General features: G+C 42.8%; 1 protein-coding gene across 1 annotated transcript; it reads left to right on the plus strand.

Moving 5' to 3' along the window:
- Window positions 1-7170: 7170 nt before the first annotated feature.
- HSP90AA1 (heat shock protein 90 alpha family class A member 1) lies at window positions 7171-14626 on the plus strand. Its single transcript, XM_064171167.1, has 11 exons — window positions 7171-7280; window positions 8808-8966; window positions 9066-9432; window positions 9936-10069; window positions 10431-10739; window positions 11150-11315; window positions 11569-11759; window positions 11858-12005; window positions 12716-12984; window positions 13355-13688; window positions 13879-14626. The coding sequence occupies exons 2-11, from the start codon at window positions 8808-8810 to the stop codon at window positions 13986-13988; spliced, it is 2187 nt and encodes a 728-aa protein (XP_064027237.1). The 5' UTR covers window positions 7171-7280; the 3' UTR covers window positions 13989-14626.
- Window positions 14627-17120: the final 2494 nt, after the last annotated feature.

Below are 17120 nucleotides of genomic sequence, written 5' to 3' on the forward strand. Positions count from 1 at the left end.
TGAAAAATCCTTTCTTTTACTATCCCAACCCCATTACTGGCCCATCCTGCAACTTAGCTTTGTAGATCTACTCTGACAGAGCAAGACACAGAAAATGCATTTTGTTAGCAGTTTTTTTTTTTCTGGTTTATTTTGTAACTTTTCTGGTTAGACTGAATTGTTGCTTTGATTGTAAACACCAGACATTTAAAAAGTAACTTGAATTTGAGTAAATAAAGGTACTTTAACTATTTCAGACATATCTAATTCAAATAAAGTGGAGATGCAGAAATGCTGGGCTTTCAGCATCTCAGACAGCTTTGTCAGTCAAGGGAGTCAATGTGATTTCCACCCAGCTGAAAGAGACATTCTGGAGGCTTTTTCCTCTTTCTTGTTTTGTTCTGCTAAAGAGGAGAGAGAAAAGGCAGAAATATTTCCTAGCAAATATTAACCAGCACCACTCTAATTAAGAAACAACCAAATAATCTGGTGACTTCTAGCAACTCATCTGTCCTACTTTCTTAATGTAGATCAGCTGCATTATACTGACATGCAAATTAAGTGGCTAAGAATATCCTTGGCTCAGATGACTGCAAAGCAGGATTTCAGTATAAACAGCCAAGTTACTTCAGGAGATTTGCCTCAGTACATCAGGAAGCATCTCTTTGAATGAGATGAAAAATGACTTTCCCTTTAACTCATTATGCCTGGTTATTGTAGCCTACAGATAGATTTGTGTATGATTAATCAAGTACTCGTAAAACTCCTGACAAAAATTCTCAAAGTACCTAATTGTAGTCAGTCTTAATCAGAATTATTTTACTGCTACTATTCTTTTTTTTTTTCAGCATTCTTTTGAGGAGAGGAAGCTGAGATTCAGATCTCTCCTGTTTTTTTCACAAGAAATCTTTTGATCTGCCTGACAAGGCCAGAAAATAACATTAAACTGTGGCTAAATTGTGTTCATCACAGACTTAATCTGTGGTTATCTGAAATTAATAATTTTAGCATTTTTGGGTTTTGTTGTTGTTGTTGTTTAACAGTATCTCTCTAATAAAATGAAAGCAGTCTGAAATATATATTAAAAAAATAGTATTTTTTAAATTTATCAACCATGTACTGAAGTGCCTACCTAGAACATATAGACAAATTTAAATCAAGTTCTTGATTATTCTCATTGGTGTGGAGTGCCAAAGTAAAGACTATAGCCCATGCTTGAAATCCTAGAAAGAATCAACTTCGTAGACATCTACTTTAAATGCTAATAATCTTCCTTCCTAAAAAACATAGAACCTGAACTTGCAGATTAAAATAATACCTTTGATACCTTTGTTGAAACATTCTTTATTATGAAATTTGAAATATTGAGGTGTGTAGCGCTCTTATAGTTCAGTGTGTATTGAATTCTGAATAGCTGCCTTTAAATATTTTTTCACAGATACTGCAGCAGAGTAGAATTATAGTGGTGACAAGAAAAAGTGTAATAATACAACTCTTCAGAGTTTTCCTTGACCATCAGAAAGAAAGAAGACTTGCAACAGGTTTTGTAAGCAGTTTCCCAGAATATGAGGCATTCTACCTGGACACCATTTTCAAAGAGGGACAGGACTCTCAAGTTCTAAAAGAACAGGCTGCTCCACAAGGGAGTGTGAGCTGGGAGCCACAGATGAAAACAAGGCTGGCAGTAGCAGTGAACATATTGACAAACACCATAACCCCACCTCACCTGAATAAGCAGAGAATTGGTCCAGTGATCACCACACAAATCTGTAATAATGAGGTAGGTCCAAGGACAGCAAAGAAGTCAGAATAGCAAAGAAATCAGAACAGCATGATAAGGTTGTGATCAGCAAAGTGGAGGGCTGACCCTAAGCACAGCTACAGCATAGCTCAGGCAAGGATAACACCTAAGAGTCTGGGCTTAATTGCATCTCCTAAGCTCACATGGGAAACTCTTACAGCTCTTTCTTGCACTGCTCCAAAATTTCCAAAAACTTCCTCCTAACATCCAGTCTATACCTCTCCTGGCACAACTTGAGACTGTGTCCTCTTGTTCTGTTGCTGGTTGCCTGGGAGAAGAGATTGACCTCCACCTGGCTACAGCCTCCCTTCAGGTAGTTGTAGACACAATGAGGTCTGCTCTGAGCCTCCTCTTCTCCAGGCTAAACAACCCCAGCTCCCTCAGCCTCTCCTCACAGGGCTGTGTTCCAGGCCTCTCACCAGCTTCGTCACCCTTCTCTGGACACATTCCAGTACCTCAGCATCTCTCTTGAATTGAGGAGCCCAGAACTGGACACAGTACTCAAGGTGTGGCCTGACCAGTGCTGAGTACAGAGGAAGAATAAGCTCCCTTGTCCTGCTGGCCACACTGTTCCTCATACAGGAACAGAATCACATTATTGTTCAACAGTTTAAATCCCCTCAACATTCCTCCTGAGAACAACGACTCTAACAGTTACCACACTCCCCAACACATAGTTCTAGAACCACAAAGTTTTAGAAAAAGAGATGAGTACATATTGCCTTCCATCAGAACAATTATTGCTGCCACCTTCAGTTCAAAAGCACAAACGCATCTTGTGAGGGCAATTTTCTTCTCTACCACTCGGGTACCTTTTCAACGCATAAACATTCCTTCTAATTGACTGCCAATCTTATTTCTTTTTTGGTGATCAAAAGATCTTATGATTGCTTTGTCTTCCTAGTAAGACATAAGAAAGTTGGAAATAAGGCAGTTTTAAGCAAGTGCAAAGCTCTACTCAGACAGAAATCCCTAGCTGGCTTTACATTTCATTATAACACAGACTTTACATGCATAATTCTATGTGTTAAAGACAACTAGACAGAGATTATCACATCTTTCTATTTGTGTCAGACTTATGAAATCTACTGTTTCGATGATTTTAGTTGCTGCTGCTTTGTTTTCCTTAAGTAAACCCTAAAGCACTGAGATAACATGACAAATCTATGTCAGAACATCAACAGTACTAACTTTAAGGCAATGTTATAAAAGCTTAAGGCTACAAAACCAAGCTCTCAAATATTAGTTAAATTCTGGAATTAGAATTCTTTATGCAAATGTAATATAATTTCTTCACGGGTTACAGAAAGTAAAAACTCCTATTCAGCAGCAGCACAGAAGTCTGATGGAATCAATAAACCCCATGTTTTAAAAAATGCTTTGAACATTAAATAACTTTCTCCCAGACATACTTTGCTTTGCTCTTTTTTAATTTTGCAACTTTCATATAGCAAGGAGTTCTATGAAACTGTGTAATTAAAGATTCTAATATGATGCAAACGTATAGGGAAACAAGGATAGGACTAACAAATGAAATCAGCAAGTGCAAGACTGAGGCCCATGCAGTTAGGATAGCAGTGTCTCTAACTTCCTAGCAGATGTCATTGGTATAGAACTGTTTCTGGGTAAGGAAAATCTGGCTCTTCAACACTGCATTTAAATCTGAATTTTCTAAAAGCAAAACTTGCTCTAAAAATGTTGATCCATTTAACCAATTCAATCACAGTTAAGGAAACACCAGAGATATTAAAGTTGGCAAAAATCAACAGAGCACGGATAATTCAGCTTTATCCTTCCTCTTTGGTTGGCCTAACAGTTTGGAGGCAACAACTAGTTCTTCATAGGGCACACCTGTGTGTGCCAGCCACAGGATGCACTGCTTCTCACCTAGGAAGAACAGTCAAGGAAAGGAGATGAGGGGATTGCGACAATGAGGAGGGGGCTCAGGAGCATGTAAGAGATATAGGGAAGTGTGTGTGAATGTAGGACTTGAAAGTACCAGGCTTCAGCATTTCCCCCATTAACAAAACTATTTGTTAAAATATGAAAGTAATTTAATCTCTTGGTTAAAAAACAGAACTGGTTTGCTCTGATTATCCCCTGAAATTAACTCTGGCAGAAACCAAGTCTGGAACCAGTCTTTTTAGCCTAAAACTGAAGCAATATAAAACTGGGATTGGTTAAAATAGAGTACCTATAGCAAAAAAAAAAAAGCCTGTCTTCTCTGGCTCTCACTGCATAACAGAATAGAAAGAATCGAAGTTGTTCACATGTTGTGAAGAAAACAGCTGTTTTACACAGACACACTGGAACTTGGGTTAAGCAGAGATGGGAAATTTCACATGGTTTAGTATGAGGTTACTTTCTCCTAGTGCCCTTGTCAAACAATTTTGACAAAATAAATCTGTCTGCTTTTGAAAGCTGAATAACATGATCACAAGAGAGGAGAATGATATAACTGCTACATTAGACAGTATAAAGGTGTGTGATGGCACAGGCATATGCAAAACCTTCCATAGATCTTCACATACTTTAAATTACATACATCCCTAAGTTTGAATTACTGAATCCACATTAATCAAGAGATGTGAAGGGAAAATATTTTCTTCAAACAACATCTTGAGTATTTTGATAAAAGCTGTACTTTTAAAACTCTGGATGTCTCAAAAGGAAAGCACACAAGTATTTTTAGTAGGATTTAACTGGGTAAAAATGCTGGGACAGGTTTCCATAAATTGCAATAGCATAGTGTTTCTTTAAGAAACAGAAGTTATTTTGACACAAAGAAACACCAAGAAACATTTCAGTTAAGGGAATCTGAATGCAAGAATGTTTCAGTATGTCCTTTGGAAATCATACTATACCAAGACTGTTTTTAATCTAAGAAAAACATGAAAGATATGCTTGAGTATAACTGCCACACTTTATTAGGGTAGTGATAAAAAGCCATTAAGCTGCTTTATGGAAGAAGACAGCTGTCAGACCATAGTAGTCACTATGCAAAGAAAGGAACAGTCAGGAAAATATTTTGGTGCATGCTATTTTGGAAAAGTGTATGTGTTTGGAGAAGGAAAAAGAAATACATTGAGAAACACCACAAAATCAGACTCAAAGTTAAGGTACAAACCCCAACCAGACAGGCTAAGTACCAAAAAGGTGACCTAGACAGAACTGCAGAACTTTCCAGGCTGAGCATTGGCTGAAATCCAGCTTTTTCAAAGGCTTAGAACTGTGAGCAGATAATCTCACTCTTACAGTTTGATTTCTTCAGTGTGCTGAGCAGCAGCTCTTCTGTACACCCTCTTATGTTATTCCTGACACCACCATTAATTGTTCCTTCTAATTACAATAACCTGTAGGACCTTGTATTTTGTCCATCTGCTTGGGTCACAGCTGTAACACAACTGTTTAGAAGGGCAGAGTCCTTTAAGTCATTGCACCAATGCAAAATCTGCAATGAAATAAATTGTAATTTTAACTCCTTGATGGGTCCTATGTGATGGTCCTACATGCATACTTATCCTATCTTCCTGTCAGGTATCACAAAGTACTGAAAGCTTCCTGAAAGACATAATGCTGCAAAATAAAATCAGGTCTGTAGATTCTCTTTCAATCAGATTTACTTGTCTAGGCAAACTGCAGGATAATGGATACTAGAAACATTAGACCCCACATTAGTGTCTTTGGTTAAATGCATTCATGGACCTAAGCAATGTAGTATCTGATTCACAGGGCGCACTAGCTACTGTAATTTAGGATGCTTAACTGGGCAATGGGCAGGTTAGGCATATAAAATTCAATTTTCAAAAGTCAATCAGATAATGAACTACAAAGCAGACTGGGGTACTTCTAAGAGACAACAGAAAACATCAAGTAGTGGCAGCCAAGATACACTCTTCTTCTGAGCAGGGAGATTGTCTAGATTCATGATAACATCAGTGTACAGTTTTAATATGTAGGTTCTCTTGGTATTTATATCCCAAAAGTGGATCAGCTCCAAGAACTAAGTTTTAGAAGCTTGCTCTGGAACATATGTGATGCAGATCATTCTCCTGAGACAGGGAAACCTGCATTTAACTTCCTGCTCCAAATCAGGTCGTTCAGGATACAAAAATAACCACCTTGCTAATGCTGTAATCACAAAGCTACTGGCTATATGTACTTAAAGCCTTTTTGCAAGTACAAATGTTTGTACAAAGATGTCTGTGGCTGTGCCCTCTGAACATCAAACCGAGATTTCCCACAGGCAGGAAAGGCCACGTCCAGGATGAGAGAGCCAGTGGGTTTCAGGCTTTGAGCTGTAACAAGCTGAACAGCATTGTGATCCATCTTATGTCTGTTAGCATTCAAATCCTTAAGTAAATGCCTGTTTACGTAGGTCTTCTAAGCTTCTTGGATTCGATCCCTTGACTGACTCTTTTTATTCTGAACAATTTCACAAAGTAAGAGGTTATGGTTCTGTTCAACTTAAGAGATTGACACTTTCCTGTGTGAGAAGCGACTTTACTTTCCTCGATTAAGTGAAACGCTTTTTCACAGCATCCCTAAACCGTGATTCACCCAGCTACGCCTGGCAGAGCAGACGGGACCTGCCCGGCAAGCAGGGCAAGATCGCGATGCCCGGCACGCCCGCAGCTCCCCATCCCACCGCGCAGCCCCGGGGGAAGCAAACCGGCACAACCGGCCTGCAGGTAGCCACCTGGCGCGACTTAACACGCTTGGGGCCGGGTTGGCGCACCCGGACCGCTGCAACTCCGAGGATACCCAAGGCCGAGACAGGGCGGATCCCGCCCCACACCCTGATTCTGGACTCTTCCCTCTGCAGGAAGGCGAGAGAGCATCCGCGCTTTCTAGGCCCTTCTTCACAGCACAGCAGGACGCACCGGGGGAGGGAAGGTGGAACAGGGTAAGAACAGAAGCAGTAAGCGTAGCTCCTCCCGCTTCTAGGACGTTCGGAGAAGAGCAAGGCAGCGCATGACGTCACCGGCCGCTTACGCAATCCCCGCGGGCCCCTCCCTACAGCGCCGCGCGCCCAACCTCCACCCGAGAGGGCTCCAGCGCACGCGCGCAGGGGCGCCTGCCCCCGCGGCCCCCCGGCCGCACTGGCGGTTGGGCGAAGGCTCATTCAGCCTGCGGGCCGTGCGCAGCCCCCACTCCCGCCCCGGCGGCAGCGGCGCCGCAAAGCGTCTGCGCGCCACTCGCGCTCTAACGGGCATCTGTCGCGGACGGCAACTATTGGCTGCGAGCGACCTGATCCTGCCCCTCGGCGGCGTGGCCGGGAGTCTCCACCTCTATTCCCCCTTCGTCCCCCGCCCCCGAGCCACCCCCTCCCCCGTGCCTGTCAGTGAAGGTTCCCGATGGTTCTGGAAGGGGGCGGCGCCGGCCGTATATAACCCGAGCGGGCGGTGGGGAGCGCGCACTAGTGGAGGTAGCGCAGTGTTGGTAGAGCTCGTTCCGATCTTCAGAGAAGGCACCAGGACCCTTTTTCTTTCCTGCAAAGGTGAGAGGCCGCGACTGCTGGTTATATCTCAGGATTGGTCTTTCTGAGCATTTTCCGCTCAGATCCCAGCGGTTGGTGGATGCCTCCGCGTGGTCTTGGTATTGGGGGTGCGGGCTGATGATGGGGAAGCCGCGTGGTGCGGGACGTGCCCTTTCTGTTTTGCCTTTGTTAACGGGTGAAGCGGGATGGGGGGTACGGGGTCTTAACAGTCTTGAGTATGGCTGAGAGAGGGTGAGGTGCTGGTAGTTCCGCAGGGGTTCCCCCCCCTCGCTTCTTTTTTTTTCCCTGGAGGAGGAGGAGAAGGGAAAACAGACAGGTGACTCCTGGGAGGGTACGGGGGCCCCAGTTTTCGCACAAGCAGAGCTCAGGGGGGGACGTGACTAGGAGGGGAAGCAGTTTCTTTTCGGGGGGTATACTTGAAGGATTAGGTCGCCTTTCGCCGCAGGGCAAGGGGGCCGACCGGGTGCAGTTTGTCTGTACAAGAAGAGCCGTGGGCCGCATGGGCAGAGAGCGCGCTTTGCTCCAATGAATGGACGCTCGGCCATGGGAGCGAAAGCTGGAAGGGCTGGCTGGGGGCGCTGAGGGGGCATGCAGGAAGGAGTGGGGGATGGGGGACTGCAAGGCAGTGCTCGCGCGGGGGGAGTAAGTCGCGTGCGCGCTGCGCGGGGCTGGTGCTGACTGGGATTGGGCGGGGGAGTTTGGGGGGGGGCGAGGAAAGCTCTGGCAGTTTCTAGAATCTTTCCTGCTGCTGCCGAGAGCCTGCAGGGGGCGCTGCGCACTAGGCGCGCGGCGGTTGCTCCCGCCCGCGGCTGTGCTCGCCGTAGCTTAACGGGTGCCGGTCGGAGCCCAGCAAGGGCTTGAGCAGCTGCCGCTCAGCCGGCTGGCGCTGCAGCAGCGCATCGCCAAATAGCGCTTTGAGTTCTCGTTCATTCTGTGGCGATTAAAACGAGATCGGGCCGGCGAGGTTGTTTTCTGGGTTGAGTTGAAACGTGGGACAGATACCGCGGGCACCAGGTAGCGGGTCAAAGTTCGGGTGATCCATCTGTAGAACGGTGCGGCTGGAAAATGTCGATGCACCCGAGCTGCCGATAGCGCCTGCGTGTGGAGGCTATGGCTGTACAGTAGGATATAGGTGGGGGAGCAGTGCTCCAAATACAAACTAAACTGTAGGAAATTGCTACAGAGTAATGCAACGAACCGTTCGAATGCCGAGCAGAGTTCTCAGTTGTACTTTAATATGTAGGTGCTTGGCCTGTGTGGAGGGGATAGAATAGTTGTAATAAATGGTGTGAACGACAGCGATTGTAAAGCAGGTTTGTAGGTGAGGTCTTGTGTTCAGTTGCTGTCTTCAAAACTGTTGAACTGCTGCTGGTAGAGAAGTAAGATCTGAGCGGTTTTTGTGTTCCAGCAGTCCTGTATTTGAAGTAGTTTTTAAATGCTGCAATCACAGAACATCGTTGCAGTGGACAAAAGGATTGTATATGCAGCAAGCCGTTGAAGCTGAGATTTCATCTTTTGCCTTAACAGATGCCGGAAGCTGTGCAAACTCAAGACCAACCCATGGAGGAGGAGGTGGAGACCTTTGCCTTCCAGGCTGAGATTGCTCAGTTGATGTCTTTGATCATCAACACTTTCTACTCCAATAAGGAAATCTTTCTGAGGGAGCTGATTTCTAATTCATCTGATGTAAGTGCCATAATTTTTAATCTAGCTATGTGTAAAAAGCTTTACTCATTCTTTTTTAGGAAGAATCAACGAACATTGAAACACATAATTCTCTTGCAGGCTTTGGACAAGATAAGATATGAGAGCTTGACTGACCCAAGCAAGCTGGATTCTGGAAAAGACCTGAAAATTAACTTGATTCCAAACAAGCATGATCGCACTCTGACCATTGTGGATACAGGCATAGGGATGACCAAAGCTGACCTAGTCAACAACCTTGGTACTATTGCCAAGTCTGGTACCAAAGCTTTCATGGAAGCCCTGCAGGCAGGGGCTGATATATCCATGATTGGTCAGTTTGGTGTTGGCTTCTACTCTGCCTACCTGGTTGCTGAGAAAGTGACAGTGATCACCAAGCACAATGATGATGAGCAGTATGCTTGGGAGTCATCAGCTGGAGGATCTTTCACGGTCAGGCTTGATAATGGTGAGTATTAAATGTTTCTGTATGAGCAGATACATGGCATTCAGATACTTAGGCTGTGCACTGAAAAAGACAAGATAAAATGGAAGGTGATACTAATGATTTGTCAGATCAAGCTCAGACAAAGTACTACTCACCATTCTGATATGTGAAAAAGGAATGTTTAATAGCGCTTTATAATGAAGATCAAGCAAAGCTTATAGAAGGAGGAAGCTTATAAAGTCATGCAGCTGGTTTATATAAAGGAACTTGAAAGATGATACATGATGAGACTGATAGTGGAGACTTTCTGTTTTTTCCAATAAGCTTATTTGAATTGAAGTACCTACCTTAGGGTACAGTAAGCTTGAGGAGGTCTTCGTCAGTAAGGCTGTGCATGAAAGCTTAGTTTTCCCAGTAGTGAAGAAATGTCTTATATAGCAGAGTCTTTAATAAAGAGTTCTTGTTTTAAAATTGGGACTGTCTTGTTTGCTACTTCAGAGGTAAAACCTGTAAACTTGTTTTAGGTGAACCTTTGGGCCGTGGAACAAAAGTCATCTTGCATCTTAAAGAAGATCAAACTGAATACCTGGAGGAAAGGAGAATCAAGGAAATTGTGAAGAAGCATTCTCAGTTCATCGGCTATCCTATCACCCTCTTCGTATGTATCTTGCTTGGAACACAGAAATTATGCTTTTAGAATTAAGAAAGAGCAGTTCATATATATCACAATTTAAATTTCACAAGTGAACCATTCTACAAAGCTACAAACGGTCTACAACCATTGAGAAAGTTACCATAGTGCATTGTTGGTGATAAGTCTGTGTAATGAAACGAAATAACATAAATACTACATCTGGAAACAAAATGTTGATTGAGCACCCAGAATAGGAGTCCTTAATTGAGTTTAGGAGGAAAACATAATGTGTTGTTACGGTAGCTTCAAGCTTTGTGAGACTACGAGGGATACATTGATTCTGTTACGTGATAAAGGTTTCTCAAATCAACTAATCTTTTTGTAGGTGGAGAAGGAACGTGATAAGGAGGTAAGTGATGATGAGGCTGAGGAGAAAGAAGAAGAGAAAGAAGAGAAGGAGGAAAAGACCGAAGATAAACCTGAGATTGAGGATGTTGGTTCTGATGAAGAAGAAGAAAAGAAGGATGGAGATAAGAAGAAGAAAAAGAAGATTAAGGAGAAGTACATTGATGAGGAAGAACTCAACAAGACCAAGCCCATTTGGACCAGGAATCCAGATGACATTACCAATGAGGAATATGGAGAATTCTACAAGAGTCTAACTAATGACTGGGAAGATCATTTGGCTGTCAAGGTAAGTTGTTGTCAAGCAGAATTACGCTTGCTAAATACACTGCTGAACTCTTGATTCACTATCTCAGATCCTGTTCAATATTTGAAGTGATGCTGCTTCAAACTTTTCATTATCTTGAGGGGGGCACTTGGTGCTACACTTAAATTACTCTGGTTACCATTAAGGCTGCAATTCAGGTTTTAAATCCACAATCTGTAAAATTAGGTGCCAGATATCTTCCTGATATGTTGGCATGTTCTCTGAATTGGCCTACTTGCCAAATAACTGGATAGAACTTCTGAGATAACTGTTTGGAGAAAGGGATTCTTGTCCAGTGTCTTGCTGGAGTCTCAGATTACTACTAATTTTCTGCATTCTGACTAGTGAGAGCTATGCAAACGGACTAAACTGATTGTCTTGTTTCCACACAGCATTTCTCTGTGGAAGGGCAGTTGGAATTCAGAGCTCTCCTGTTTGTCCCACGGCGTGCTCCCTTTGATCTGTTTGAAAACAGGAAGAAGAAGAACAACATCAAGCTGTATGTACGCAGAGTTTTCATCATGGACAACTGTGAGGAGCTGATCCCTGAATATCTGAGTAAGTGTATTTCTAAAGAGGGGTTTTCCAAAATTAAACTGCTTAGCACTTCTAAAAGGAAACTAAGGATTTAAAAAAAAAATTGGACTGGAAAGACTGATCAAGAAGTGTGAGCAGTTGAAAACACTGCCTGTTTTGTTGTCTGGAATTCTATAGAAACCAATTCTTAGTATTACAATGGCAAAGCTGCTTTTAGGTGGTAACTGGAAAGCTCTTGAGACTTGCAAAGCTGATTGTTAATGTCATCTTGCAGATTTCATGAGAGGTGTGGTGGACTCTGAGGATTTACCTCTGAATATTTCTCGTGAAATGCTGCAGCAAAGCAAGATACTGAAGGTGATAAGGAAGAACTTGGTGAAGAAATGCTTAGAACTTTTCACAGAGCTGGCTGAAGACAAGGAGAATTACAAGAAGTTCTATGAGCAGTTCTCCAAGAACATTAAGGTTTGTAGACTTTCTGCTACAGACTTAGGCCTTAAAAAAACAAAAGAAATAGAAAGGGATTGCTTAGATTTCATATTCTTGTTTTATTACATCTGTAGCTTGGTATTCATGAAGATTCCCAGAATCGCAAGAAGCTGTCAGAGTTACTGAGATTCTACACATCTGCATCTGGTGATGAAATGGTTTCTCTGAAGGATTACTGTACTCGGATGAAGGAAAACCAGAAACACGTCTACTACATTACTGGTGAGTTGGTAGCAGAAATTATCCATAAACATTGATAGCTGCACATCACAAGCAGGATTATCTTTTGGGAGATGATACCCTTGGCAGTTCTTCCCAGTGAAGCTAAAACAATTCAGGGGCCCTTCACTGTGAGGGGGATGCCTGCCATACTCGGTATGGTGGTTGTGGTTCTGTAATACAGTACCATGTCCACAAGAATAGCAGAACTAGTTAGAAAGAGTGCATCTTTTTGCAAAGTCGGTTTACCTACCTATTTATCTCTTCCCTGTAAGTCCAGGAAGTGTGGTTTTAGAGGTGTCTCTAAGATAGGTTTGTGCTCAGGTTTTAAGTAGTAAATTTGTCTAGGAGCATCCTAAAGATTAGATGTTCAAACCAGCTTAAACTATTTGGGCACTGGACACTTAAGTCCTTTTTCAAAGAGTAAGTGCAGCATCTCAGTTGCCTGCTTTGGCAGGAATGGGAACCTGGCGTTCCAGTAAGTACATGTTGACTTAAAAAGCACTGCAGTGTCAGTTAGAAAGGCTTGAGTCTCTTCAGGTTAGGCCAGTCTCTGCTGTCGGTGCCTTGTCATACTTGCCAAGTGTGCCTATGCCCTTCTCTTCCCTTGGTATATGCAGGAAGCATCATTGGGAATGTTGCACAGGCTTTTGAGAAAGATGCCAGGTTGCAATGCTGAAGCTCAAACCACAGCCGTTTCTGTTTTCTTGCAGGTGAAACAAAAGATCAGGTAGCCAACTCTGCTTTTGTGGAGCGTCTCCGCAAACATGGACTGGAGGTGATCTACATGATTGAGCCTATCGATGAATACTGTGTGCAGCAGCTGAAGGAATTTGAAGGCAAGACCCTGGTTTCTGTAACAAAAGAGGGCTTGGAGCTTCCAGAGGATGAGGAAGAGAAAAAGAAACAGGAGGAGAAGAAAGCCAAGTTTGAAAACCTCTGCAAAATAATGAAAGACATCCTTGAAAAGAAAGTAGAAAAGGTAATTAGTACTTCATTTCAAATCATTAAACCTGTTATATATGAATTAAGTTGATGCAGAGAAGGAACGTCATATAGCAGTGACTCTTAAGGTTGCTTTTTCTGAAAGAGATGAGCTGCTTTTGTTTCATGGTGGTGGTCTTGTTCTGATTGGTTTGATTTTTTTGTTTGATTTTTTGTTTGGTTTTTTTGCGTTTTGTTTTTTTTCCAGTGAAGCTCACTAGTTGGCATTGCAAAGTTGAGATTCATATCTTAGGCCTTCATGACATGGCAGCAGCATTTTAGAGTTGAGTGTAGTAAAATCAGTGGGGTTAGCAAGTCAAATGGGTGTGTTGAAACGTACTACAGATTTGTTTTCTGTTCGTTTCCAGGTGGTTGTGTCCAACCGCTTAGTTACTTCTCCATGCTGTATTGTAACAAGTACATACGGCTGGACTGCAAATATGGAAAGGATCATGAAAGCGCAAGCATTAAGAGATAACTCCACAATGGGATACATGGCAGCAAAGAAGCACCTGGAGATTAATCCTGATCATTCCATCATTGAAACTCTGAGGCAGAAGGCAGAGGCTGATAAGAATGACAAGTCTGTGAAGGATCTTGTCATCTTGCTGTATGAGACAGCACTCCTGTCCTCTGGCTTCAGTTTAGAAGATCCTCAGACACATGCCAACCGCATTTATAGAATGATCAAGCTTGGCTTGGGTAAGAAAGAAATCTGTGAACTCTGGGTGTGACTAACATCCTTGGAGGGGGTACTGAGTAGCAGGAGATGACCTTGGTGCTGCTTTGTTCTGGAGGAGAAGATGGAACTCCCAGCTTAGTTGAAGTGCTGAGGAGAATAAAGCCTTGAGTTCTGATGCTAGCATTAATAATACATATGTTTTCTTCACAGGCATTGATGAAGATGATACTGCTGCAGAAGAAGCTAGCCCAGCAGTTACTGAGGAGATGCCACCTCTTGAAGGAGACGATGACACATCACGTATGGAAGAGGTGGATTAAAACAGTTTACAGGAACTCATGAATGTTTCCTTGGCTAATACGAATAAGTTATATTTTGTATATTATGAATGTTACCTGCCAAAACAAAATCTCTGACACTTTGTCTGCATTCCCTCTTTATATTTATTTTCAAAGATGTTATACCTTTATTTTTGTTACATTGCTTTTGCAGCTGACGTGAGATACAAAATGCCATTGAGGGAATATTTTCGTTAACACTGTACAACCCTAAACAGGCAAGTAAGGAGTGATTATTTCTGTCTGTATTAGCTGGTTGCAGGTGGCAGGGCTTTTGACTTATTCTTAATTGCCAGAAATGTGGGAAAAAAGTAACAAAGATGGTGTGATATCAGGATGTTCCAGTTTGTTTAGTGTTCTACAGCTCTTCAACTCTACATGTGTCTAACGTACAGTACCTAGTAACTAGGTATCTAGGAGAGCTGAAATACTTGGGGAAGCTTTAACCCTTTTGCTCCTAACAAGGTCTTGATGTTTAAAGTTGTTTTTTATACTGTTTAAGGATTCTGGATTGCACTCTACCATAGAATAGAATCCACTGTAAATCTCTATTGTGACTTATGCAACTCTGCATGTACAGTTCAAACCTAGAACTGTAAGAATAAAAGTGTTAAGAATGAGTTGTGTTACTGACTTTTTTGTTAACATTGGGGACAAATCCTGCTATTCTTGGCATCAGTTGGTGCTTTGGATCCTGAGTACTAGCTGCTCTCTTAAATCAGCAATCAGTGATGCATGCTGTGCAATGCCACTACAAACTAGCACCACATTAAAGCCAGAAATGTCACTACTCAAATTTCATACAGTTTTCATATGTAAAAAAGGATCACTTGTTTCAAATTAGATTGTGTTGATCACTCAGCAGTTTGGAAGTCTGCAAATGCAGCTATGATGCTCCTGAAACTGCACATGTGATGGATAGTGATGCTGTATGAGTTTGCAGGTGACATTGGTTCATCAGCAAAACATCAGTCTTGGAGAAACTGCTGTGTTGTATTGTTTCCTGTGGGTTTTTTGCCTTCATCTCTGAAAAAAAGGTGAAGGAAACCAGCCCAAGGGCAGCTCCAGCATCTTCCTCTGCCTGTGAAATACTTCCTGCAGACTGGGTGCTTTAAATAGATCACACTGGGTGTTTGTAGCAAGGGTGAGTTAAGCTCATGAGGCAGGAGTGGGATAACAGGTTCTGAGCATCTTGCTTTGGTCTTTCATAAACTGTTGGTTTGACTCCCTTTTTTCAATCTGTTACAGAAGCACAGTGTATGAGCTCTACATCTGACGTGTGCTGTGGATTTTTGGTAGTAAGGTGGAAGGATAACTTGGTGTACCAGGGCCGCCTTAAAGGTATCTAAAAACCCAGGCTTCCTGAAGGCTAATCCAAAGCAGTACTAGTTTGTGCAAGTTCTGCCTTCCTAAGGATGCTCTGTGTCTGAGCAGCACTGTTTTGGAGATGGCCCAATCTGCTGCAGATGGGATGAGGCAGTGGATGCTCTGAGGCAGTACTAGTGAGTGAGCCAATTAAGCCAGAACTGGCACTCAGTTTATTAGGCTGATTTGTTTTATAAAACCATTCTGAACTTGTTTTCCAAAATGGAAGTGAAGGATTCGGATATGGAAATAAACTATTTCGGTACTGCTTACATAACTCTGAAGGCTAAATACGTTGGAAAGCCTGTTACTTTATATCTCAGCAGCTCCACTGAAACATCTGTATTCTTTAAACCACGGTTACTTTACATCATGTTACTATTACAAGGAAATAGCTTGCATAGTGAGTTGAGATGCTACATATTTGCTAAGTTCTATGGCTTTCAAAAATAATCTCCCACAGTTCCCAGTGCTTCACATGCTGCTATAATGTGTCCCAATTTTCTCAAAAAGCTTGTTTCTAAGCTCTTGATGAGAGAGGAATCAACTTCTGACCTAGAAAACCTCTCCAAAGCACAGGTCACTTAACTGAGGCATTTATCTTCCATACTTGTCATTCTGTGGCATGACAAAATCCCCAAATCACTTCAAATTGGGAGGATCACAAAACAAGGGCAGGAAGGGCTGGTGCTTGCAAAGTGAAGCTTGAAAGCAAGATATGAAGGTAAGTGATGCCAAAACAATGTCCTTGGGCAGTGAGAAGAGCCCACAGTCTAGTCTAGGGCATAGATGATGCCTACTTAAGCTGCAGTGTCACTGCAACTTGTCAATTCACAGTTTCAAGGCACATGACTAGCATCTGTTGCCTGCCATGTGTCTGATTACTGCCATAGCAGTGCATGTTCTGTTGCTATGGTAATGAGTATGATGTCAAAGCATTCAGGCTTCTGCCTGGTGGGGAGCTGCACACCTGAAAGCGTGTTATGTGTTACTGACTTGCAGTTTGGTTGCATGGGTGACAGAAGCAATGATTGGAAGGTAAACCTAACCTATCTTGGTGTTGAAAGCTATCACTGACATATTTAAGTCTGCTTCAGCTAATTTTTCCAAGGCCTCGCTGAAAAGGTAGTACCAAAACTAAGATGCTTAAGTGGGTTTTATGTTAAGTATGGGTTGTGAGTAAAATCTCTTTTGCAACCCTTTATAATGGCTAAAACATCATGCAACTATTCTCCAATGAATTTCACAGAAAGTTAGGGTTTGAAGTGAGCTTGAAAGCTTTAGTTCAATCCCCTTGTCAGAGCAGGATCCTATTGAGTAGATGACACAGGAACACTCAGGTGGGTTTTGAGTGTCTGCAGAGGAGACTCCACAACCGTTCCAGCCTCATGTTCCAGCTGCACGAAATGCCCCTTGCTGTCTTATCACTGGACATCACTGAGAAGAACCTAGCTCTGTGCTGACACTTGCTCTTCACACCTTCACAAGCATTGTCACCCCTCGCTCTCCTCCAAGCTTAAAGACCCAGCTCTCTGAGCTTTTCGATGTACAGCACACGTTTCACTCCCTCGTTTTTGTGGCTACGTGCTGGACACTTTCAAGCAGTTCCCTGTCCTACAACTGAGAGGCAAAGACCTGGATACGATATCCCAGATAAGGCCTCACCTGAGAAGAGTAGAGGAGAGCCTAGACCTAAAATTTACATGACAATGCTCAAGACACATTTCTGCCCGGTCAGTGAGGTGATGG

The sequence above is a fragment of the Pogoniulus pusillus genome, chromosome 1 (genome assembly GCF_015220805.1).
Source record: "Pogoniulus pusillus isolate bPogPus1 chromosome 1, bPogPus1.pri, whole genome shotgun sequence".
NCBI lineage: Eukaryota > Metazoa > Chordata > Aves > Piciformes > Lybiidae > Pogoniulus > Pogoniulus pusillus.